The following is a 24,348-nucleotide window of genomic DNA, read 5'->3' on the forward strand; positions in this document are numbered from 1 at the left end:
TAAAGTGAGAGTGTTGGACTACAACTCTGGAGACTAGAGTTCAGTTCTCACCTTGGCTATGAAACTCACTGGGTGACCTTGGGCAAGTCACATGCTCTCAGCCTCAGGAGAAAGCAATGGCAAATCGCCTCTGGTTAAATTTGTCAAGAAAACCCCATGATAGGGTTGCCTTAGGGTCAACATAAGTTGGAAAAGACTTGAAGGCACACAACAGCAACAAAAAGTGAACCTATCACAAGGTTTTCTGGGTGGAGAATATGTGACTTGCTCAAGGTCACCCAGTGGCTTTTCATGGCTGGGTGGGGATTTGAACCCTAATCTCCAGAGTTGTAGTCCAATATCATTACACCATGCTGGCTCTCACATTCTTACACGTAGTCCATTTACTTCTGAAGGATCTGGAATCTCAACTGTGGTGCAACTAGTTAATATTATATCCTAGACCTGATTGTCCATCCCCCCTCCCCGTGGCCATATATATGACTAGTTACAGCTGACATTTCTTTTCCTTGCCACTCTATCATTCCATCTTTCACAACTGTTTCTGGCATTTTAACAATAAACTCCTTGGCAGACCCAGAAGAGAAGGCTTGTGTTATTTTGTATTTTTGTTGTCGTTGATTCCCATCACCATGTATAGATGGGAAAGCTGGACAGTGAGGAAAACAGATAAGAGGAAAACTAATTCATTTGAAATGTGGTGCTGGAAAAGGGTGCTGAGGAATGGCCAAAAAGTTGAACAAATGTGTTCTGGAACAGATCAAGGCTGAACTCTCCCTGGAAACCAAGATGACAGAATTGAGGCTGTCCTACTTTGGACACATCATAAGAAGGCACTGGAAAACATACAGGGCAGTAGAAAAAGAGGAAGACCACATACCAGATGGATGGACTCAGTCAAGGAGGCCATAGGCCTGAATCTGCAGGACCTGAGCAGAGCAGTGGAGGACAGGGCGTCTTGGAGATGTCTCATCCACAGGGTCCCCATGAGTTGGGATTGATTTGAGGATAGTAAACAAACAGACAAGTTAAAAGGCCCCTGGTCAGAGGCAAGAGAGAGAAGAGATGATGGAATTGAATATGGGATGATCTATTTATTCAATTTATATCTTACTTTTCTCCTAACATGGGACTAAAAGCAGCCTGCAACATAGATAAATGCAAATAAAATCATAATGATGTTTTTTTAAAAATAAAATTAATTAATTATCCAATGAAAATACCACTGGTTTTTAAAATAGTCATACCTCAATTATCAAAGCCTCTGATAAGTAAGCTGCTTTTTGCCTTTTTTTTTTTTTAAATACTTGCCCAGCCACCCTTTCCCTTCTCTTCCTCCAGCGGGATTATTTTAGCAGCATTGTTACTGACAGGACAGTGAAGGAAGGCTGAGGAAATACATTAAGCAGCAAGTTGCAGCAGCAATGTATCTGCAGTAAACAATGCAATAAAGCTTGAGCTGAGGTCAAATGGAATTTGAATTATCTAATTCTACTGTAGCTGTGTAAAATAAATAGTAAATAGCAGCTGGCTCCAAATTCTCTTACTAAATTGGCAATAAATAAATAATAAATAAATAATTTATTTATGACAATCCCACCAAATCAGCTATCCCATCATGTTTTTTTAAAAAAGCACAGATCTATACGTTTGTCTACCAAAATAAAAAATAACAAAACAATGGAGGGTGAGGGAAAGATAAAGTAATCCGTTGAAAGATTTTGACAAAAGGCTTCAAGCAGTTTTCAGGAGGTTCCAGTTATTGTTGTCTAATTATTCGAGGCTTACCTGGCCTGGTTGTTTCATTTCCCATGTGCATATTGTTAGTTTTGAATAAAAAATCTTCCTAAAACATATTAAACTACTTTTTTGGTGCAGAAACGTATCTCTATTCTTTCTGTTATTTCTGCCTCTTGTATTAAGTTTTCTCTTAAAGAAAGCCCAGGTGCACATACATTTTAACTGAAATATGCTGGTATAAAAGCATTAAAACACACACATACACAATGGCAGCAACATAAATAAAAGTGGAGTAGACACATCCCACAAGAGGCCCTTTTTTGCAGAACCAGTTAGTTGCCAAACTAATGGAGGAACTTTAGATTGAGCTGGAGGAAGCAAGAGACAGAAAGCTCTTGCGAAACCACCTGTGTATGGTAATAGTAAATTGTAATTGACCTTCATTCATAGGTTCACCTAAAGCTCATTTGTAGTTAGCATAACTTCCCATAAACATTCCTATAACTACTAGGTTTCATAAATGTCTCATGTGTGTAAGGTTGTGCATAATGTTTTTTTAAAAATCACAGATCTATAAGTTTCTGTATACATGGAAGTATATGTTCTTGGGAGGAGAAAAGAAAGAAAAATAAATATTGCTTCCAGAGTAGACAAGACAGACCAAAATCACAAAAAGATAGAGCACCTCTAGTGTTCTCAAAAGCATTGTCAACAAGCTGCAACCAATTCTGGAGAACAACACAGCCCTCTCTTGGCAAATTTCTTATTTCTTCAGAGGGGACTTGCCAGGGCCATCCTCTGAAGCTGAGAGACTGTGATTTGCCCAAAGTCACCCAATGGGTTTCCATGGCCTAACTGGGATTCAAACCTTGGTCTTAGTCCAATGCTCAAACCACTGCAACATAATGGCTCTTTAATAGTGTGTATAATATTACAGTTTCATAAAGAAGTACTGAATTTGAAATCTTAACAGAATATTTAGCCCTTTTGAAACAACTGTGAGCTGATGGTTACAAGATAGTTTATCACACGGGAGGCAAAGCACCCAAATCCCGTGGATAAAAAGGAATTAAATCTGAGAATATCCTGTAAAAGCAGGATTGATTTCAGATGACGTTCCCTGACATCACCATTATCCTGCATTTAATCCAGGAATAAAATGGGGAAAATGTACTGCTTTTTGCTTTTGGGATTTTCCAGAAAATAAAAAGTGGCCAAAAGCAGCCAAATCTCGCACTTTAATGAACAGGTTAAATACAGGATAATGACAACGTTGGAGGATGTAGTCTGAAAACAATCCCGCTTTTGTGGGATATTCCCGGATTTAACTCCTGTTTATCCACAGGATTTGGGCACTTCCCTCCAGTGTGATAAACTCCATCCATATTTTTAAGGAATATGGTTCTCTCTGTACATGATAAAATGCCAAACATGAGAGAGAGAAAGAGAGAGAGCAGGAGGCAAGCAGCATAGAAAATGAGTTGGGGGAGTATATGGTTGTCATGTCAGAGTTCTTCAACATTTGCCAACATTTCAGATTCTGCACAGCTATTAAAATGTGGCATAGTGGTTTGACTGTTGGACTAGGACTCTGGAGATCAGGATTTTGGATTCCCAGCTCAGCCATGGAAACCCAGTAGGTGACCTTGGGCAAGTCGCACTCTCTTAGCCTCAGGGGAAGGCAGTGGCAAACCTCCTCTGAACAAATCTTGCCAAGAAAACACCAGTATAGGGGCGCTGTAAGTTGGAAATGATCTAAAGGCACACAACATTTACAGTGGTCAGAATTATTATTTTTATTGGAACAGCATCACCATCTGTGAGCATGTAAAGAGTGCTTTTCCCCCTCACACTATTTGTTAATCTATTACCATTTAATCTATTGTTATTAACTTTTGTATGTCTTTAATTGTATTCTTTTAAATTGTAAGCCACTTTGGGTTTCAACTTTGGACAAAAAGTGGGATATTGATGATGATGATGATGATGATGTTAATTGCTATTATCAGACCAGACATATACTTGGGAGTAGGAGGGGAGGACCTCTGGAGGCATATTTGAAATCCAGAAGCATTTTCTTCCACAAATTTGTGTATTGAGGCGATTGTGCTCCCCACCCAGAGTGACTAGGCATCCTCCTTTTCCATGACATATCCTCCATTTCAACATTCTGTCCAGGAGGAATTTTAAAATGTCTTCCATTTGGAGCAGGACAAAGAAGCATGGCTTTACATTTCTATAAGGTTTTTTTTCTTGTATTGAGTTATGTCCTCTATTTTTTTTCTTGAAATGCCCTCCATTTTGCTGTGCCTTGTCCACCTTTGTGATTATGACATTTGGCCACCTTTCCCTTGCTGAGCCACGGAAACCCACTGGATGACCATGGCAAGTCACATTCTCTCAGACACAGAGAATGGCAAAGGCAACCCCCCTTTGAAGAAATCTTGCCAAGAGAACCAAGTGATCATCAGGGTGACCAGAGGACATCCTTTTCCAGGACATACCCTCCATTTCAGCCTCCTGTCCAGGAGGAATTCCAATACATTCTTCATTTTGAGCATGACTAAGAAGCATGAATTTACACTCCTAGGAATGTTCTCAGCTTTTATTTTATATCTAGGAAATCTAGGAAGATTTCCAAGGTGTCCTCCATTTTGAGATAACTTAAGAAGCATGAATTTAAATCTCTAGGAGTGTTTTCAGATTCTATTTAGATTTCCTGCATGGCAGGGGGTTGGGCTGGGTGGCCCTTGTGGTCTCTTCCAACTCTATGATTCTATGATTCCAATAATAGTCCCTCCATTTTGAGCATGGCCAAGAAGCATGCATTTTCATTTTGAGATGACTTAAGAAGCAATAATGTACATTTCTGGAAGTGTTGGGTTTTTGCTTTTACTTTCTGTCCAGGTGGAAGAATCCCAATCTTCCATATTTTGTGCAGGACTAAGAAGTATGAATTTTACATTCCTAGGAGTGTTTTCAGCTTTTAATTTTCTGTCCAGGAAGAATCCCTGGTGGCGCAGTGGTTAAATGCCTGTACTGCAGCCATTTACTCAAGACCACAAGGTTGCGAGTTCAAGACCAGCAAAAGGGCCCAAGCTCGACTCAGGCTTGCATCCTTCCGAGGTCGCTAAAATGAGTACCCAGACTGTTGGGGGCAAATTAGCTTACTTGCTAATTAGCTTACTTGCTGTTCACCGCTATGATCTTTGGAATAGCGGTATATAAATAAAACAAATTATTATTATTATTAATTATTATTATTATTATTATTATAAATATATATATGAAGTGTTTCCCCTCCCCACTTGGTCACAGCCTCTACTTATTTTATTTAATGTATTTATGTTAACAGAAAGCCCTCCATTTTGTCCTCCTTTGCTCTTAATGACGCCTTAAAAGAATAAAATTCTCTTCCTGAGATAACTGTGAGGCCTACAAACCACCACTAACACCAAAGCCTCAAAAGCAAGCGCCTTTACTGCCTCTTTATAGCCAGGGCCCTCCTCCCTTCAGAGTCAGAGAGGTGGCTTCCCTACTATTAGGTTACTCCCCCTGTGAGTGTGGTGTTGTTATGTGTGTTGTTGTATGTGTGTCAGGTGACTTGGGTCACGCAGTTTTTCTCTCTGAGAGGAGGAGGAGTAGGGAGCGTGGGGCCTTGGCTGCCTTTCCTTTGACAAGCGAGGAAGAAGGAGGAGAAGGAGAAGAGGAAAGGAGTGAATATATAGAGATAGATAGGAAGAAAGAGAGGAAGAAAGAGAGGAAGGCGCCATTGGGGAGGGGGGCGAAGGGAGCCCAGAAAGGGTGGGTTGAGGATGAGCCAGGTGCCCCCAGGGAAGCTGAAGGAGAAGGAAGAAGGAGGAGGAGGAGAAGAGGAGGAAGAGGAAGAAGGAGGAGAAGAGGAGGGAGAGAACGATGATGGCGACGAGGAGGAGGAGGAGGAGGAGGAAGACGACGAGATTGTGGGGCTGTCGGATTATGGGGACGGGGCGGACTCGTTTTCGGACGGAGACCCCGAGAATGGAGGGGAAGGGGCCTGTGAGTAGACCACACGGCAGGCATGCTTTTGGACTAGGAGGAGAGTAGAGGGGGCCATGGAAAGGAGGGCAGGGACCAGGCACGTCCTCTTTTTCCAGGACACCCCCTCCATGTCTGTCCTTCTGCCCAGGAGGGGGTCCAAAGTGCCCTCCAGTTTGAGCCTGGCTGAGGAGCAGGCATTTATCTTATCTATATCAGTGTCTTTAGCTTTTATTTTCTGTCCAGGAGAGATTCCAAAAGGTCCTCCATTTTGAGCCTGGCTAAAGAGCATGCATTTATATTTCTATTAGTGGTTTTAGCTTATGTTTTCTGTCCAGGAAGAGCTCCAAAGTGTCCTCCATTTTGAGCCTGACTAAAAAGCATGCATTTATATTTCTATTAGTGGTTTTAGCTTTTTATTTTGTGTCCAGGAGGAGTTCCAATAGGTCCTCCATTTTGAGCCCGGCTAAGGAGCATAGGTTTATATTTCTAGGAGTGTTTTTAGCTTTTATTTTGATCATGCATTATATTTTTTTGAGTGTCCTCCATTTTTTGGGTGCCTTGTCCTCATTGTGCTTAGGGCATGTGATCCAGGATGACCAGGCACGTCCTCCTTTTTCCAGGGTGCATTCTCCATTTCAGGCTTCCTGTCCAGGAGGAGCTCCATTTTGAGCAGGGCTAAGGAACATGGATTTATATTTCTAGGAGTATTTCCAGCTTTTGTTTTGGTAGTGATCTCAATTTTTCTTGATTGTCCTCCATTTTGGGGGGGTGCCTTGTCTTCTTTGGTGATTAGTAACCAGGCATCCTCCTTTTCCAGGACACGCCCTCCATGTCAATCCTTCTGCCCAGGAGGAGTTCCAAGGCGTCTTCCATTTTGGGCTTACTAAGAAGCATGGATCTATTTCTGTCAAAGTGCTTTTAGTTTGTATTTGCTCATGGCTTACATTTTTAGTGAATGCCCTCCCTTTTGCAGTGCCTTGCCCTCCTTTGTGTTGGGCACAGAGGGTTGCCCTTGCCTTCCTCTGAGGCTGAGAGAGTGTGACTTGCCAAAGGTCACCCAGTAGTTTTTTTAACATAAACCAGGGTGATTGGTGGTCTTCCTTTTCCAGGGCATGTCCCTCATTCCACCTTTCTGTCCAGGAGGGATTCCAAAGTGTCCTCTATTTAGAGCATGACTCAGAAGCATACATTTATCTTTATATGAGTGTATTTAACTTATTATTTTGTAATGTCCTCCATTCTTCCTGAACATCCCACATGCTGAGGTGCCTTGTCCTCCTTTATGGTGAAGGCAGCTAGTCATCCTTGGAGAGGAGGGCGGGAGTTTAGGGTAGAGGTGCCTCAAAAAGTCCTGCTTCTTTCGTGACCAGACTCTCTGCTGAAGAAATGGGGCATGCTTTTTCTTGAAGGGGGTGCATCTACACCAGGGGTAGGGGGAACATGCGGCCCACGGGCCGGATGTGGCCCGGCGAGGCCTTGGACCGGCCCCAGCCGATCCTGCCGCCGATTGCCGCCGGGGTTTGGCCTCTCGCGCGAGGGGCAAGGGGGGCAATTGTCTCTAGACGCCTCAGAAACATGCATTTATATTAACTCTTTTTTTAAATCAGCAAAATTTTTTTGCGTGTCCTCCACTTTTTTAAAAAGTGTCCACCATTTGAAAATGTTGTCCTACATTTGTCCCAGTTATTTATTTATTTAAATTATTTTAAAATTATTTAATTATTATTTTTGGCTTCGGCCCCCAGTTGTTGAGGGGACAGCAGCCCCCGGCTCAAAAAGGTTGCCTACCCCTGATCTACACTCTAGAAATAATGCACTTTGATACCAGTGTAACCTGTGGAACTCTGGGGTTTGTCGCTTTATAAGCCTTTCACCTTCTGCGTGTTGAGTATTGGACTAGGGATGCATCCGCATTGCAGAAATAATCCAGTTTAAACCAATTTGACTGCCGTGGCTCAATGCCGTGAAGTTCTGGGAATTGTACTTTTGTGTGAGACATTCGGCCTTTTCCATCGAAGAGCTGTAGTGCCACAACAAACTACAATTCCCAGAATTCCATAGAACTGAGCCATGGCAGTTAAAAAGCGATGTCAAACTGGATTGTTTCTGCAGTGCAGATGCAGCCTAAGGCTCTGGAGACGAGGATTTGATTCCCAGCTTGACCATGAAACCACTTGGTGACCAGGGGCAAGTCACAGTCTCTTAGCCTCATGGGAAAGCAATGGCAAACCTGCTCTGAACAAATCTTGCCAAGAAAACTCCAAGATAGGTTCGCCTTGGGGTGACCACAAGTCGGAAATGCTTTGAAAGCACACAGTAACAATTATAACTTTATTACCTAGGTTATTAGTATATGATTTAACTTTATACACTGCAGAAATAACCCACTTTTAGACTGTTTTAACTGCCCTGGCTCAATGCTAGAGGACTCTGGGATTTGTAGTTTTGTGAGACATTTAGCCTTCTCTGTCAGCTCACTCTGGTGCCACAGTAAACTACAAGTCCCAGGATTCCCTAGCTCTGAGCCAGGTCAATTATTGCAGTCTCAAAGTGGATTACTTCTGCAGTGTGTTTTGGACCTTAATTCAGGATCCTGGAGGCAACTCAAATATTCCTAAGGGCTAGTTGGGGTGGGCTTATAAGAGGAGGCACATGATATAAGAAGAGGGCCTAGTTCTCCCAACTTCAATTGCCTGAGGCAACTGCCTCACTCAAATGAAAGCTCCCATCCCACACCTAATACATAGATTGCATCTATGCTGCAGAATTAATGCCATTTTACACTACTTTTAACTGCCATGGCTGAAAACTATGGAGTTCTGGTATTTGTAGTTTTGTGAGCTACTTAGCCTTTTATTTCAGAGAGCTCTGGTGCTGCAACAAACTACATATCCCAGGATTGCATAGGATGGAGCCATGACAGTTAAGACGGTGTCATCCTTCATTAATTCAGCAGTCTGGCAGCAGCCTAAAATGGGGTTAGGGCTTCAATCCCCTTTCTTTGCTGTGGTTCTCTAGCAAGATAAAATAACAGTGTAAAGAGGGGATGGGAGCTAGCATTAGGGAAGAATGAGAGATCTGCCCCAGGCAGCAAGCACTGGGATGTGGGCAGGGCTACAAAGATGTTGGGAAGTCTGTGTGTGTATGTATGTGTCACATGTTCTGTCTTGTGCCACTAGCTTGTTGCTCTTAGGAGGGAGGAGGTCTGCCTGTCTTGCTTAAAATGAGATTCTGTCCAAAAAAAGCCATTTCCCCTCCACTAGGGTCCTTGGGTCTTGCTGACTGCAGTAGGAACTGATGTCATTTCCACCCAAGTTAGTACTCAGCAACCCTGGGTCCTTAAATTGTTTGCATGTAAGGATACAAAGGGTTCCAGACCTCTTTGAGACCCATCTAGCCTTACTATTAGGCAGAATAAGATAGGACTTTACCACACCAGGGTACTCTAGGACTGTATTTGTGCAGTTTCTTCAATGTGATTACAACTGTAACAATAACACTATGGAAACACTTATTTCTGTATTACCTTTTAATAGTACAATAGTCTTTGCTTTGTGATAAATGCTTTTTGTCTTGGCTTTCCACACAGTATACCCAATCCCAGTCTTTACCCCTATTAATTTCCTTCTTTGTACATGCTTTTTTATTTTTTATTTTCTTCAGAAATTTTGCAGTGACAAGATCAAATTGGTAATCGGAAGATTCTTTGGGCAGTTTTGGATTCTAGATTTCTGTGTTGTTTTAAGTTTCAGAATTGGTGGTTTTGCACATAGCAACACACTCTTATCCAGCATCAATGGATCCTGTGAAAATCTTCTTCATTAATTCAGAAGCTTTGTGATGTAAGAGAAGAAAGAGAATGGTTCATGACACACCCACTCACACAGCGTTGACCTCGCAATCTCACTACTGTAGTGCTAAAGCAGTTTGCACTTGCACTATTGTGGGAATGTAGTGATATTGGCAGTTATTGACGGGTTTCTCTCATTAATGCGAAATTTCATGATAATAACTGTAGTACAATTGACCGGCAACGGATGAGTGCCAACATCATGCAGACAGGGAAGAGTTGCGTGTTTTAATTCCACTCCAATTCCATCAGTGCCCCATGTGGTAATGTCCATAGTTTCCTCAAGGGAGAAATGCTGTGGGGTTGCAGTGGTGATGAGTAGAAGAGAAGAGGTTTGCAGGCCATGCAAGTTCCTTTGCTGATTCCGGGACCCCTAGCTAATGTTGCATAGGGCTGTCACATGTATTGTGTGTTATATGGTTGTGGGGCAAGTCATACCTGTTCAGATTACCTCATCTAAATAGCCATTAAAGGTACATGTGGTCTTTCCAGTTTTCACTCTGGCAACCCAAGTGAGGCATAGGTTTGTCCTTCACAGGTGGTAAAGTACTCTGGTCCAGTCTTGCACATGAAGACTTACTGTTGTTGTAGGTCAGGGTGGGAATTATGCAGTTATCTCGGTGTTATTGAACTACAATTCCCAGCAGTTCTTACCAGCATTGACAATAGTGATGAATGTTGGGGTGTGCAGTCCAACAATATTTTGGAAGGATGCAGTTGCATGTCCTATGGTAGGTGTATAAAAAATTGTAGTAACACTGTCGGGAAGAGAGAGGTTACAGGTTGCATTGAGCTTTGGAGGCAGGGACGGCTTAGTTTTGTACGGAGTTGAATGAGGACCTGAAAGGAGGGAAATTAGGAGGTAGGATTATGGTCTGGAAAAATGGAGAGTTTAAGACAGAGGAAGGAATTTAGGGATGGGTTGGAGTTTCAGTCAGTGACAAATACAGTATAGTAATGGACTGAGGTTGAGGACTGACCATTTTATGGTTCTGGGAAAGAGGTGAGTTCGAAGAGAAGTGTGTGTTCACAGTGCCTGGTTGCAAATCTTTTGACCACACCAAACTGAAAGGGAGGGAATGGATGAGATACATCAGTCAGTAGCATGAGAACTCTAACACTCAGTAGCCCAAGATGTGTGGTACCTTCTGGTGGGGACCTGTTGTTGAATCTGTTGGAAAGAAGCAGCTTTCTTGTAGCTGCTTTTAAAATACCTTCTTAATAATTGTATATAGCATTTTAGAGAGGAAACACTTTTCTTACAACAGCCTTGGAAAGGGTAGTATTGCAGATGGGACACTGAGGATGGGAGACAGAAATTTGGCTAAAGCTACTTTTGTATTGTTGCAACTAAGTAGAGATTTGAGCTAGGAGATTTCTGACTCATAGCCTTAGATACCTTTCTTCTCCAGCTTTCAAGTCATTAGTTCTTGCTATCTGTATATGTGGAGTCCATATGCTCTGGTCAAGTGTATGTTTGCTATATTAGGGCTTTTGTCCCAGAAAATTGTGAGTACCTTTGAATATATGTAGGTTTTACTTTGCTACTGCATACCAAGATTCAGAATATGCAAATCTGTTATCATAATTCAAAGGGGCTTAGAAGTATAACTTTTATGTCCAAGGGTGCATTTACACTGTAGAAACAATGCAGTTTGACACCACTTTAACAGCCACCATGGCTCCATCCTGGGATTTGTAGTTTTGTGAAGCATTAGCACTCTGGCAGAAAAGGCTAAAGAGTTTGTAAAACTACAGATTCCGGGATTCCATAGGATGGAGCTACAGCACTTAAAGTGGTGTCAAACTGCATTGTTTCTAGATGCACCTAGAGATGATCCTACCCTCGATTTCTTTCTTTTTTTAATGAAAAAACCCAACAAATTAAATACTTGCTGTCATCATGTTATGTGAAGAAAAGAAGGCTCTATAGCTGACTCTGGATAAGGGCAAATCTAGCTTTGTGGGAAGTTGTGTGAATGAGGAGACAAAGGCTTAGAATTTAAGGAGGGGAACAAGTTGGCTACCTGTTTTAGCTAGGTTTTGTGGGGAAGAACGTGGAGGGAAGTAAAAAGGGGAAAGGGAAGGACATTTCCATGTGATACAGAAACAACAGGATAGGATTTGTGGAGATGAATCGTGGGAACATTGGCCTCTCTGTTATATCATTAGTTTAGGAGTGACTCTATTATATTATCAAGTGGGGAGGAAATATATCTAGATGAATAGTAGAAGTATGCTGAGGTCCAAAACACACTGCAGAAATAATCCAGTTTGAGACCGCTTTAACTGCTGTGGGAACTGTAGCTTTGTGAGACATTTAGCCTTCTCTGAAAGAGAGCTCTGATGCCACAATAAACTGCAGTTTCTTCCAACTCTATGGCGGGTTATAGACCGCCGCTTTGAGGCGGTCTGCCGCCGCCACCGTTTGCTCCGTAAGGGAGCCGTTGCAGCCACACCGCGCGGCTCCCTTACGGAGCAAAAAAGAAGCTCCAAAATGGAGCTTCTTCTTGCGGCGCCCTAATGACGTCGCGAGGCGCCAGGGGCACATTCGCGACATCATTAGCGCTGCGACACGTTCGGACGCACAGCGTCCGATACGTAAAGATGGCGGCGCCTGTATGAACAGGGCGCCGCCATCTTGTACGTATTCTATATGTACTAGGGTTAGGGGGTGCGGAAGCACCGCCCCTTCCTAACCCTAGTACTGTACGTATAGAATACATACTAAATGGAGGTCTGTAACCCGCCCATGATTCTATGATTCCTTTCCTAGCACTAAGCCAGGGATTCTTTACGCAGTGTGTTTTGGACCTAAAGGATAAATTAAACCATTGGAACTCAGCCTTTCTACTCTTAGGACCTCTCTTTACATCTCCATACGGACTTTACACACATCTCCACTCAATGTAGTATATAACAATTTAACGTTTATTTAGTGTTCATATATTTCCATTCGCAATTCATGTATATTACTTAATATTTTAAGTACTTTTAATATTTTAACATTTTATAAGGAAACAACATCACTCAAATTGGAAGAGTTTTATTTAAGTAAATTCAGTATGTAACTCAATGCATGTGTAAATTTTACACATAACATTTTGGGAAGAGGAGGAGTCTTCAAGTATTGCCCCCACTTGGGTCCTGCCCCACTGTTTGTGAACCACTGAATTAAACCATAGTTAAACCATAGTTAAAGTACCTACATGAGGTAGGAAGCTAGGTAAGAGATAGCATGAGCCTTTGTGAAAAGAGGTGAAAGAAAATAACCGATGGTAGTATACATGTAGAAATCTCAAGTGGAATCTTTAAGCAGAATTAAGAACAACAACAGTAGTTCTGTTGTGGTGCAGGTGTTCAGTGTAAACACAAAAGGATCACATTTTAACGAAGTGGCCTTGGAGCTGTATGGAAGCAAGGAAGGCTGGTTTCAAGCCCATAAAAGGCAACAGCTGCAGAGAGCTCCGTGTTCAGAGCTCCTTTGCAGCTGTGAATGTCAGTCCTTATTTTACGGTTCTGCAAGGCTGACTGCATAGCTTTGGTGAACTCCTGTGCATTGAAGTGATGGTATAAGAAACATATTTTATATGTATCTATTTCTAAGACTAAACAATGCATATATACAGTAGCTATATTTGGGAACAAGATGGTTTATTTTTTACAATAAACTTAATGGCTTTTCCAGAATCTATTGCTTCCTTAGACGGCAAACTACAGTGCTTTGGTTTGGGAATACATTTTATTCCTGAATAATATACAGGAGAATACACACACACACACCACCACCACCACCACCACCACCACCATCATCATCACTGCTGCTGCTGCTACTACTACTACTACTGCTAATAATAATAATAATAATATGGCTACTTTAAACTTTAGGCTTTCTCAGATGTAGACTTTTTAAAAGTCCAAAACACACTGCAGAAATAACCCAGTTTTGAGACCACTTTAACTGCCCTGGCTCTGTGCTAGGGAATCCTGGAAACTGTAGTTTATTGTGGCACCAGAGCTCTGTGACGGAGAAGGCTAAATGTCTCACAAAACCACAGTTCTCAATATTCCCAGGGCAGTTAAAGCAGTCTCAAACTGGATTATTTCTGCAGGTTTTTTTGGACCTCAGATATCTTTTCTGGCATTAAGCTTTAAAAAGCATTTTTTCTCTCTTTGTTGCAAATGTGGCAGTGGAATTGGTATGTCAGGCCTTTGACTCTGACTGCTTCCTAAATGGTAACTATATTAATTAGTAATAACAGATTTACTGTAGTAAAATGATAGCACGGGGCTTTTTTTCATTACTACCACATGAATGATCAAACTACTTAGAGAGAATATAAAATATATTAGTTTGATTAAAATTTCTGAAGAAGGGAATCTTCCTGAATTCCTTTTAAAATAAATATGCTATAAATTAGACACTTAATAATTTTTTAAAAAGTAACATACACAGTATAAAATAATATATTCACCATATTTTATGTTATATATCTTCAAGTCATTTCCAACATATGGCAACCCTATCACAGGGTTTTCTGGGGCTGAGAGTGTGTGACTCGCCCAAGGTCACCCACTGGGTTTCTGTGGCTGAGCAGGGAATCAAACCCTGATCTCTAGGGTTGTAGCCAGATACTCAAACCACTACATCACACTATTTACCACATATTATTTTATTTTGAACTGAGAGCTGGTACATTTCGTTCAGCTCCACCCAAAACTCTTATTCCACAGCCCTGATTATAAAGATAATATACAGGTTGCATCTCCCTTATCTGGAAATCTGAAATACTCCAAAAGCAAAAACTTTTTTCATAAGTGGCTGAGATGGCCTTTGTTTTCTGATGAAACTTTGTTTCATGTACAAAAGTATTTAAAATATTGTATAAAAGTGCTTTCAGGCTTTGTGTATGTATCATGTATATATGAAACATAAAATGAATTTTGTGTTTAGACTTGGGTCCCATCTCCAAGATGTTGGAGATACTCCCAGATATGTACTTTATATACATAGATGCAAATACAGATATTGCAAAATTCAAAACACTTCTGGTCTCAAACATTTTTGATAAGGGAGACTTAAACTTCATTGTGTCTGTGCTGTTGACTTGCAATGAATTTTAAACAAAAGGAGCATTTCAGACGCTACCAATTTCCAGAAGTACTTGTAAGAAGTGTCCTTTTTTCCCTTCAAAGAAGAGGAAACATGACAAATACTATTTCCAATGCATAAACCTCAGAAATGATTACACTTCTCCAAATTAGATATACTTCTCCATCAGTTCTCTTCTCCCATGCTTCATGTTCATATATGCCATCTGATGATTCACAGCTCCTTTTGTGAACTTGTGCATTTGAATGTACAGAAATAGCAAATGATACTCTTCTTTCTGGGTTATACTCCAACGGTTTGCAGGTGGTGATGGAAAGGAGTGTATATTTTAAAAAATTACACTATAAAGAAATCTATTTGTACCAAGGTTTTTCTCACACATATTGCTTGATTCTGGAATCACAACAGAGTAAAGAAAGCATGTAAGCACGTTTGCTTCCAATCCTTAGTTTAAACCATATTTGTGGAAAATACTGTGTGTGAACTGACATTGGGAATATTACTGGTAATCAGCAATAATGATAAAGATTAGTTGATATTGGGAAGTGCTGTCAAAAATTACATTTAGAGTTAGCACCTTAATGCTGTCACTAAGATCTCCTAAGTGGCAAACAGAGCAGGCATGAAACAGGTCCACAGTTGTATGAAGATTTATAATCTCAATTTCCTGTGTATGTCTTTGTTCCTTAATATGTACAGACTGATTAGCAAAGGCTGTATAATTCAAAAGCAATATTAATTGCTGTTAAAAAAATAAAATGAGGAGGTAGAGGGTGAAAGAGTGAGAATTGAATTAAAAGTTATTAAAGTTAATAAAGCTGCTGTTACAGTTTTTCAACCCTCTTACTGGGACAACAATGACTGAATTTAAATATTTTAACTTTAACAGTTTATTGTCAGTTGTTCATTGTTAGACCAGTATCCAGCATCTTTTTAATCATTTTATTTTATAGTGCAGGAAATGCCATTTGGAAATAAATCCTTCAGTTACCATAAGTTTAACCAACGGTCAAAACAGATGGTCCTAATGAGGCAGCATCATGCCGCCCCTTTGTGTGCCGGATCAGGGTTGTGGCATTATTCCAGACCGAAAGGAGTGGCAAAATGCTGCTCCTTTTTGAGCTGGAAAAGCCCCATTTGCGGCAGCTTTTGCAGCAGCTTTTTCCCATTTCTGTGGTGCATGTAAACACCACACCACAGAAATGCCTGCTGTGTTGTTAGCGGGGCGGCATGATGCCACCTTGGGGTGGCATGATGCCGCCTTGGGGGTGGCATTGGGGTATCTGGCTTGCGTATGCCACACCACCCTAAAGCTGGCTCTTATTTTCAGTCTATTTTGCCCCCTAAACAATTTGCTTTAAAAGAGTGCTTTTTAAAGGATGATTATTATTTAAACTAACGGCCATAACATCTAAATTACATTTTGTTACTAAATTTTCTCATTTAGTGTTATATTGGTATAGTTCTATACTCCTATACAGCTTATGCTGAAAGCCATGCACCATACAGGAAATGGCGCACGGCACCATGTGCACAGGCCCCATTATTTTCAATGGGGCTCAAGCATACACGGAACTTGCCTTACGTGACAGGAGGATCCGGAACGGATCTCCCGCGTAAGGCAAGGGCACACTGTATATAACCAGACAGTCATAATAAGATGCATAAGGAGTATGGACCTCTAGATAGCTTTGTATTCTGAATTGATATCAAACTTAGTGGTTTATTCCATAAGCAACATGAACTGCCTTTCAAACCAGCATGTGGTGCTAGTAAAATAGCTGGGGAAATGCAGAGATTAATCATTAAATCCGTTAGCTAAAACGCATCTCTTCAGCATCAGAGAAGGAATTTTAAGACTGCAAATCATAGTTATGTGGGAGTAAAAACAGTTGAATCTGGCATCAGTTTCTGTCAAACAAATTTTAGGCTTGTGATACAAGGTAATTATAAACATGTTTGTTGGCTAATTATATGGTGTCAAAAAGTGTTTTTGTTTTGTTTTTCAGTTCTAGATTTCAATGATCCTTTTAGTACTGAAGTCAAACCAAGAATCTTGCTCATGGGACTGAGAAGAAGTGGGAAGTCGTCCATTCAGAAAGTCGTCTTTCATAAAATGTCACCAAATGAAACCCTTTTCTTGGAAAGCACTAACAAGATCTGCAGAGAAGATGTTTCCAACAGCTCCTTTGTTAACTTTCAGATATGGGACTTTCCTGGGCAAATTGACTTCTTCGATCCCACCTTTGACTATGAGATGATTTTCCGAGGCACTGGAGCTTTGATATTTGTTATTGATTCTCAGGTAAAGACTACCTCTGGTTAATAATTTTAGACTAATTCCACTTTCCTGTTCACACCCAACAGCCTAAATTTACACAGACAAAGCATGCCTGTTAATACACAAATAAAACAGATCAGGAAAAGACAGGCTGCACAAAATGTAACTAACTTTCTTTGTAGAAAAGATAGGATCCAGAGTGATGCAAACAGAGTTTACCTTCTGCAACAGCATAGTCATATTGCTCCTCATTTCTGCTGCTGCATAAGTATTCAAAATGTGCTTCTGAGGATTGTGGGATCATCTGGAATATCATGAGATGTGATAGGGAACTGCAGTTAAAACATTTTCACTCTTCCAAGAGCCTTTCTATTTAGAACTAAAAAGTTTTAATATAAATACTTTTTTTGTGTATGTTAACATTCCTTATTTTATTTGTATAAGTTGCATGTTGTATAAGTAATGGGTTCTGTATGCTGTTCCTTTCTAAATGAATTACATAAAATGGGTATGAACAATGTTAGATCGTGAAGGAGCCATTTTATTGCCCCAAAAACCCATTGTGAGCCATACCAGGCCTGAAAATATGAAAAAACCAGAAGTGGCTGGAAATATAAATTGATTTGTTCTTTCATTCTTTTAAGTTTCAGAAACTCTGGTAGCCCTGCATCCTATTAGATCACAGGTCTATAACTCCTGGAGGAGTGGGGGGAGGGATTTTTTTGATGAAGACAAATGTGGGAGAGGAAGAGTGACTGTGGGCTGGATAAATGGCCTCGGCATTCATTGCTCATCTCCATTTATAGCAATCATAATTTTTAAAATAAAATACATTCAACCTTCCATAACTACAGATTCAACCATTCGTGGCTTGAAAATATTTTTAAAAATACAAAAAACAAACCTTGTTTTTACCATTTGATATAAAACGGGTCAGCAACCTACGGCCCACAGGCCGCATGCGGCCCGCCGAGGCCTAGGGACCGGCCCCAGCCCAGTCCTGCCGCCGATTGCCGCCCGCGAAAGGCGGCCTCCTCCTTCCTTCCTGGCCTCTGTGAAGGCCAAAGCCTCCACAAAGGCTGGGAAAGGTCGGGGGGCCGCCTGCGATCGCTGTGATCATGGGTGGCCTCCTCCCTCCTTCCCGGCCTCTGTCAAGTCCAAAGCCTCCACAGAGGCTGGGAAATTGTTCTTCAATTAAAATATTGTATATGTTCCCATTTTGTTTTTTACTTCAAAATATGATGTGTGCAGTGTATGTAGGAATTATTTTTATTTATTTTTTTTTTTTTAAAAAATATTTAATTATTTTTTTTTTGGCTTTGGCCCCCCAGTTGTCTGAGGGACAGCAACCCAGCCCCCGGCTCAAAAGGGTTGCCTACCCCTGATATAAAAGAACCGTTTTACTAGATCACTGTATATAATGAAACTTGAACATCCACAGAATTTGGTATCCATGGGCGATCCTGGAACCATACCACAGCAAATACCACGAGCTCACCATATTGTCATTTAAACCAAGATGGGGATTTCCTTTTGATTTTTATGACAAAATTAGTAAATAATGCTTTACTTCCAGCATTTACATGATAAAGTTATATTCAGTCATATAAGACTCTGTAGAAATGATATCCAGGAAAGCAAAAAATTGTCTCTTTATCTGGAGAACTTTGTGGATGGGCATTAGCTTTAGACTGTAAGGGAGAGAGTGCATACTTGAATGTTTGTTTAACCAGCTGCATGTACAGCTGTATCTTAGGGAAATGTGTAAGACATGTTTCTTTTCCTATGTACACCAAAGTGGTAGTGGTTTTTAATGTGAAGAGTAATTCCTTTCAGCAGACTGATGTTGTATAGATTAGGGAGAGTTTCATCCGTATGATTCCACAGATACAATTGGTAACTGTTGAAGACATGAAAAATAATATACAAAAATGACGAATCAGTTGGAACTACCATGAATGTAGTAGAACTGTCATAATTTTAAAATATGAACTGTCATAGAAAGAAAACTTGGTATCATGACGAAGTGAGTTATGTTTGTTAAACACTAGTTTTAGTAAAGAAAAATGAAAAACAAGAACAAACAAGAAGATTCAAGGTGTAGGAGTGCTGCAGAGATGTAAAACAAACAACAAAACAAACAAGTTTCATTTGTATACCGCTTCATATGCCCAAACAGTGTCTAAGCGATTTACAACTGTAAGCTAATTTGCCCCCAACAATCTGGGTACTCATTTTAGTGACCTCAGAAGGATGCAAGCCTGATTCAAGCTGGGGCTCTTTTGCTGGTCTTGAACTTGCAACCTTGTGGTTTTGAGTGAGTGGCTGCAGTACAGGCATTTAACCACTGCGCCACCAGGCTCCTCTTGATACTTTCCTCAAGTGTTACTTTTGTTGTACCTTTGTTTGTGTAGATTTATTTTTATAAAAAGGAAATGGCATGTCACAAAGTAAACATTAGAAATACCCCATTTCCTCGTTGTTAGTACCAAAGGATTAATCGAATTTATTTTTGTTTGTAGGATGACTATATGGAAGCATTGGCTAGACTCCATCTCACTGTGACAAGAGCATATAAAGTGAATCCAGACATAAACTTTGAAATATTTATTCACAAAGTAGATGGTTTGTCTGATGATCACAAGATTGAAACACAAAGAGATATTCATCAGAGGACAAGTGATGACCTTGCAGATGCTGGGCTGGAAAAAATCCACTTGAGGTGAGAAGAGCACACTAATTGATAAAGCCTGCTAGAGGAAAAAGAAAGTGAATAATCAAAATGGCAGTCTTAGGAAAGAAAAGGAAAGGTACACCCCAGTCAGATATGCAATGGCCAACTAATTTGGAGCCCTTGAGATTGTTAATGGTTAACTTGAGTGCTATATCCCCAAATGGAAACTGCCCAGTGCCTCCACTTCTGTTGCCTTGGGGAAGCTAAATGTGTTTGATTATGTATTCCATTTCCAGGAACTAGGAACTTTTGTCTCTTTGTTGGGTTAAAAGTATAAAACAAATGAAATAATATTTAATGCTCATTTTCATAGTTTCTTTGTGGGGAAGGGGGACACACCTTCTGTAGATGTTAATTTCAAAGGAATAAATTGGTAATAACTGTTTCCTTTCCCAGCTTTTATTTAACAAGTATATACGACCATTCTATATTTGAAGCATTTAGCAAAGTGGTACAGAAATTGATCCCCCAGCTGCCAACCTTGGAAAATCTGCTTAACATCTTTATTTCGGTAAATATTTTTGTAGATATATTTAACTTTCTGCACTTCATTCATTTTATTGCAAAAGCATGGTTTTGTTTTCATTTTCATTTTCCAAAAACATGTTTACAGTTTTTGCTGTTAGCTATGGTATTCTGAAATAAAAGCCAAGAACACAGAAAAATAAGAAACTGTCTTATGCTGAATCAATCCATTGGTTTATCTAGTTTATATAACTTTTATATGGAGTTTTATATAGAATTTGATACAGAGTTTTATTTAGTCTTGTGGTACTTTGAGATGGCCTAAGGGCTAATCAATAAATATTGAATATCTAGTTCAGTTTTCTCAACTCCGACTGCAGCGGGTTCTCTATCATTTTAGGATTCTTTCCTATCCTTGCCCAGTGATCTCTAGTATTCCCTGGCCAAGCCTAATCCTGTTTACCTTTCAAAATCATATGATACTGGATGTGTACAGGGTGGTGTGGTAGTGTAAAAAATTCACTGTAGTTTAGAAAATTCCACAGTATTTTGTTATTCAAAGAATTGTAATGTAGTTTTCTGTGACTACTTGGGTACAATCCTACAGTCCTTGGGTGTCCATAGGATTATGTGGATCTCATTATCCACCCATGAAGGACATGAGCCCCACAGATCATACAAGGTGGCAATTTGGCAGCAATAGATTTTCCCTCATTGCCCCCATGTTTTCCCTGTTCTAGTAAACATGGTTTTGTATCCTTAGTGCTCCCCCATGATACCATCTGCTACATCATTCTAATGCCACAGCCGCTAATATTTCAGGTCTCCTAGCCCTTAAGAAAAGTTTTGTGAATGGCAGATGTCCAGTGCAGTAAGTAGGGTGAGCCTACAAAAAAGTTTCTGCAAGCACAAGGCTACCACCATTGGTTGGCAATATAAGCCTTAAATAAACAAACACACACTCTCTCAGCCTTAGAGGATGGCAGTGACAAAAAACCTCTAAAGAAACTTGCCAAAAATACCCTGTGATAGATTCAACCAAGGGTCGTCATAAGTTGGAAATGACTTGAAGGCACCCAACAACAACAAACCCCTGTTGAACTTAGTGGTAATTCTTTCTTTTTAGTGAGTACTCTTACTGTGTAATAAACTGAGCAGTGTATTTCAACCAATTACTGTATATTCCTTTCTGAGAATTTGTTTTCACTGTCCTTATATTAACCCATATTTTGTATGTCAATAGATAATAATAAAACAGGTACACTAGTTGTCTTTATATGGCCCTGACAGAAAAGTTATGAACCTTTTGGTTTGCAATATAGTAATATGCAATGGATATAATCTATCAAATGACAATTGCAATAAAGTTCCACTAAAATCAGTAGATTATTAGTGGTAGCAGTTAAGCCTCAATCCATGGCTCTCAGTGGGACTTAATTATGAATGACATCTGCTGGGATATGCCCAGTTATTATAGCTATGGAACTATTTCTAGGTTATCATAATTAGTCATATTTCACCAATTTGTACTTGCTGTCAGTATGTCTGAGCTGATAAAATATGCAAGAAATGTCATATTTTTCATCTAAAGATCAGACTCCCTCTAATGAAATTTATATGCTTCCTTTTTCCTTGTAGAATTCTGGAATTGAGAAAGCTTTTCTCTTTGATGTAGTCAGTAAAATTTATATTGCAACTGACAGTACGCCAGTGGATATGCAGACGTATGAACTCAGCTGTGATATGATAGATGTTGTCATTGACATTTCCTGTATCTATGGGTAAGTAAAGTGTTGGTTTTTGTATTCCTCTGGAGGCAATCTGCAGGGCTTAGAGTTGCTTGACAATCAACTGATTTTAAAAGGAAAACCCTCTGATCCATACATATGCAGTAGTGTGCTTCTAAGTTCTCACTCTAGTAAAGAAATCATTTCCAAGAATAGTTCACTGAAAGTATCACCAAGAGTCATGTGATCACATGATGTGTCTGTGGTTATTAGAGCTGTGTGTTCATAGATCAAAGTAATCCTGCAGCTTTGGAAAGGGCTGATTTAGAAAAAAATTATTTGGGGGAGGGGGAAAAAAGGCAGAGTGCTTAACATAGGTGTGGGGAAGTGTCAGTTGTGTGGTACACCTTTCTTTTTCTTCTTTTTTTTTTAGACAGATAGTTTGGATCTACAGTATCAACTGGAATTAGCCAGAATTAGTTATTTGCACTCTGAAAGTCAGGTGTGCAAACTCTTGACCCTTGGGCTCCATGTGGTTCTAAGGGTGGATTCCCCCCCCCTGCCTCCAGCCTCAGATTCCCCTGGACTTCCCTTTTTCTACCCCCTCCCAAGAGTTAATTGCCTTTTCTGGTAGCTTCAAGGGGTAGAGATACACTTTTTCAATCCATTGCAGGGCAACCCTGCTTTATTATAAAAGTAGCCTTTTTTTCAAAACCAGAAGTGGACTTCCAGCGTCTTCCAGTTTCAGTCCTTGTGTTTTGGTGTCCATATGACCCTTGGAAGGGATTCCTAAGAGTTAGAGTGAATTAATAAGAGAGAGCTTTTCTGAAAATTTAATTGCTGACTGCTGCACTCACTCATACAAATGCATGTGTTATCAGACTGTAGGAAGGAGCCATCCACCAGTGGGTTAACTCCCATTGTTAGCTGGACCAGAGTGTCATGACTGAAAGAAGCAGTTGGAAGGCTGAGTGGAGGCTCTTTCTCAGTTCTTCTTCTGTCCAGCAAGTGCCCAGCTCAGACAGTTCAGTTCTTGGTGGCCTCATTTTCTGTTCTGAGAGCCAGTGTGGTGTAGTGGTTTAAGCATTGGGCTAAGAGTCTGGAGACCCAGATTCAAATCCTCTCTCCCCTATGGAAACCAACTGGGCGACCTTGGGCTGGTCACATTCTCTCAACCTCACGAGGGATGCCAAGGCAACCCCCTCTGAACAAATCTTGCCAAGTAAACCCCATCTTAGGGATACCAGAAGTCGGAAACAACTTGAAGGCACACAACAACAACAATACAAAAATGCTAATTTCACTTAACAAAACCTAAAAGATATGCATACCGTTGTCTGCTTCTTCCATTGTGTTTCACCTCCGGTTAATGTTTTGAAAATTGTCAGGGTGCAATGCATATTTTAAAGATGAAAACACAAAAAGATAGGTGGAAACAGAACTAAAAGCTGCAGGCTATTTTTATCTTACAGTCCCTCTTTAAGTTCCTTTCACTGACTCACAGGTTGGCAGAAAATGGAACAAGACTTATTGTTGAGAAGCAACACCACTCTTTCAAAAGCAGGAATTCCATGTCCTTGTTGCCTCTTGTCTTTTCTTTACTGTGCTTAGTGTGTTTTTTAAAATTCCTTATGAATACAGTATATTAAAGGGGTGGAAGAGTACATCTTCCCCAGTAAATTTCAAATAAGCTGTTGGTCAAGTTCTGATTATAACATGCAAGCCACATAAAATCTTAAAATTTAGTTTCTAACTTGTGTGGACTATGGCCTGTAGTCCCACTGCATGCTATCTGTAGTGTAGTTTGCCATTTTGAAGATGCTGCACAAGTCAAATCCACAGTAGGAGGGAATGCCACTTTGTTGTGAACTACAGTACAAATGCTACTTTGCACCTGGTTTACCAGTTGCTTGCTGTGTATTCAGAGAATCAGCATAATGTTCTACTTGCCTTGGATTGTCTGTAATAAAGCTGGTATAGGTTATTTGTAATGTGCTTCAGACACCACATTTGTGATGCAATTTATTTTAAAACAGTCTTTAAAACAGGAATCTTTATTTTGTACATTGGAATGAGTAAATGATGTACTTCTGTTTTTTATTCCTTTCTCATCCTGCACTGTTGCATTTAGACTGAAAGAAGATGGCGCTGGAACCCCTTATGATAAAGAATCAACAGCAATAATAAAACTGAACAACACGACTGTCCTTTACTTAAAAGAAGTGACAAAATTCCTTGCCCTTGTTTGCTTTGTTAGAGAAGAAAGTTTTGAGAGAAAAGGTATTCAATTTCTTTATGTAGTTATAACATTTGAAATGGTCAAAATTGCTTCATTTTTTTGTTCCCCTTTATAATTAAATAATTTGCATGTCTCGGGAATACAGTGTGTAAAAGCTGAAACTTTTACACAGAACTGTT

General features: G+C 40.2%; 1 protein-coding gene across 1 annotated transcript in view; it reads left to right on the forward strand.

Annotated features, from left to right (window-relative positions):
- Positions 1-5,352: 5,352 nt before the first annotated feature.
- RRAGD (Ras related GTP binding D) overlaps positions 5,353-24,348 on the forward strand; it is a 26,778-nt gene continuing 7,782 nt past the window's right edge. Inside the window, exons 1-6 of the mRNA XM_042443029.1 lie at positions 5,353-5,778; positions 16,733-17,028; positions 19,527-19,726; positions 20,135-20,249; positions 21,842-21,984; positions 24,062-24,210. Coding sequence (XP_042298963.1) covers positions 5,556-5,778; positions 16,733-17,028; positions 19,527-19,726; positions 20,135-20,249; positions 21,842-21,984; positions 24,062-24,210 — 1,126 coding nt within the window. The 5' untranslated portion in view covers positions 5,353-5,555. The remainder of the gene's footprint in view (positions 5,779-16,732; positions 17,029-19,526; positions 19,727-20,134; positions 20,250-21,841; positions 21,985-24,061; positions 24,211-24,348) is intronic.

Source organism: Sceloporus undulatus, chromosome 1 (assembly GCF_019175285.1).
Source record: "Sceloporus undulatus isolate JIND9_A2432 ecotype Alabama chromosome 1, SceUnd_v1.1, whole genome shotgun sequence".
In the NCBI taxonomy this organism is placed as follows: domain Eukaryota; kingdom Metazoa; phylum Chordata; class Lepidosauria; order Squamata; family Phrynosomatidae; genus Sceloporus; species Sceloporus undulatus.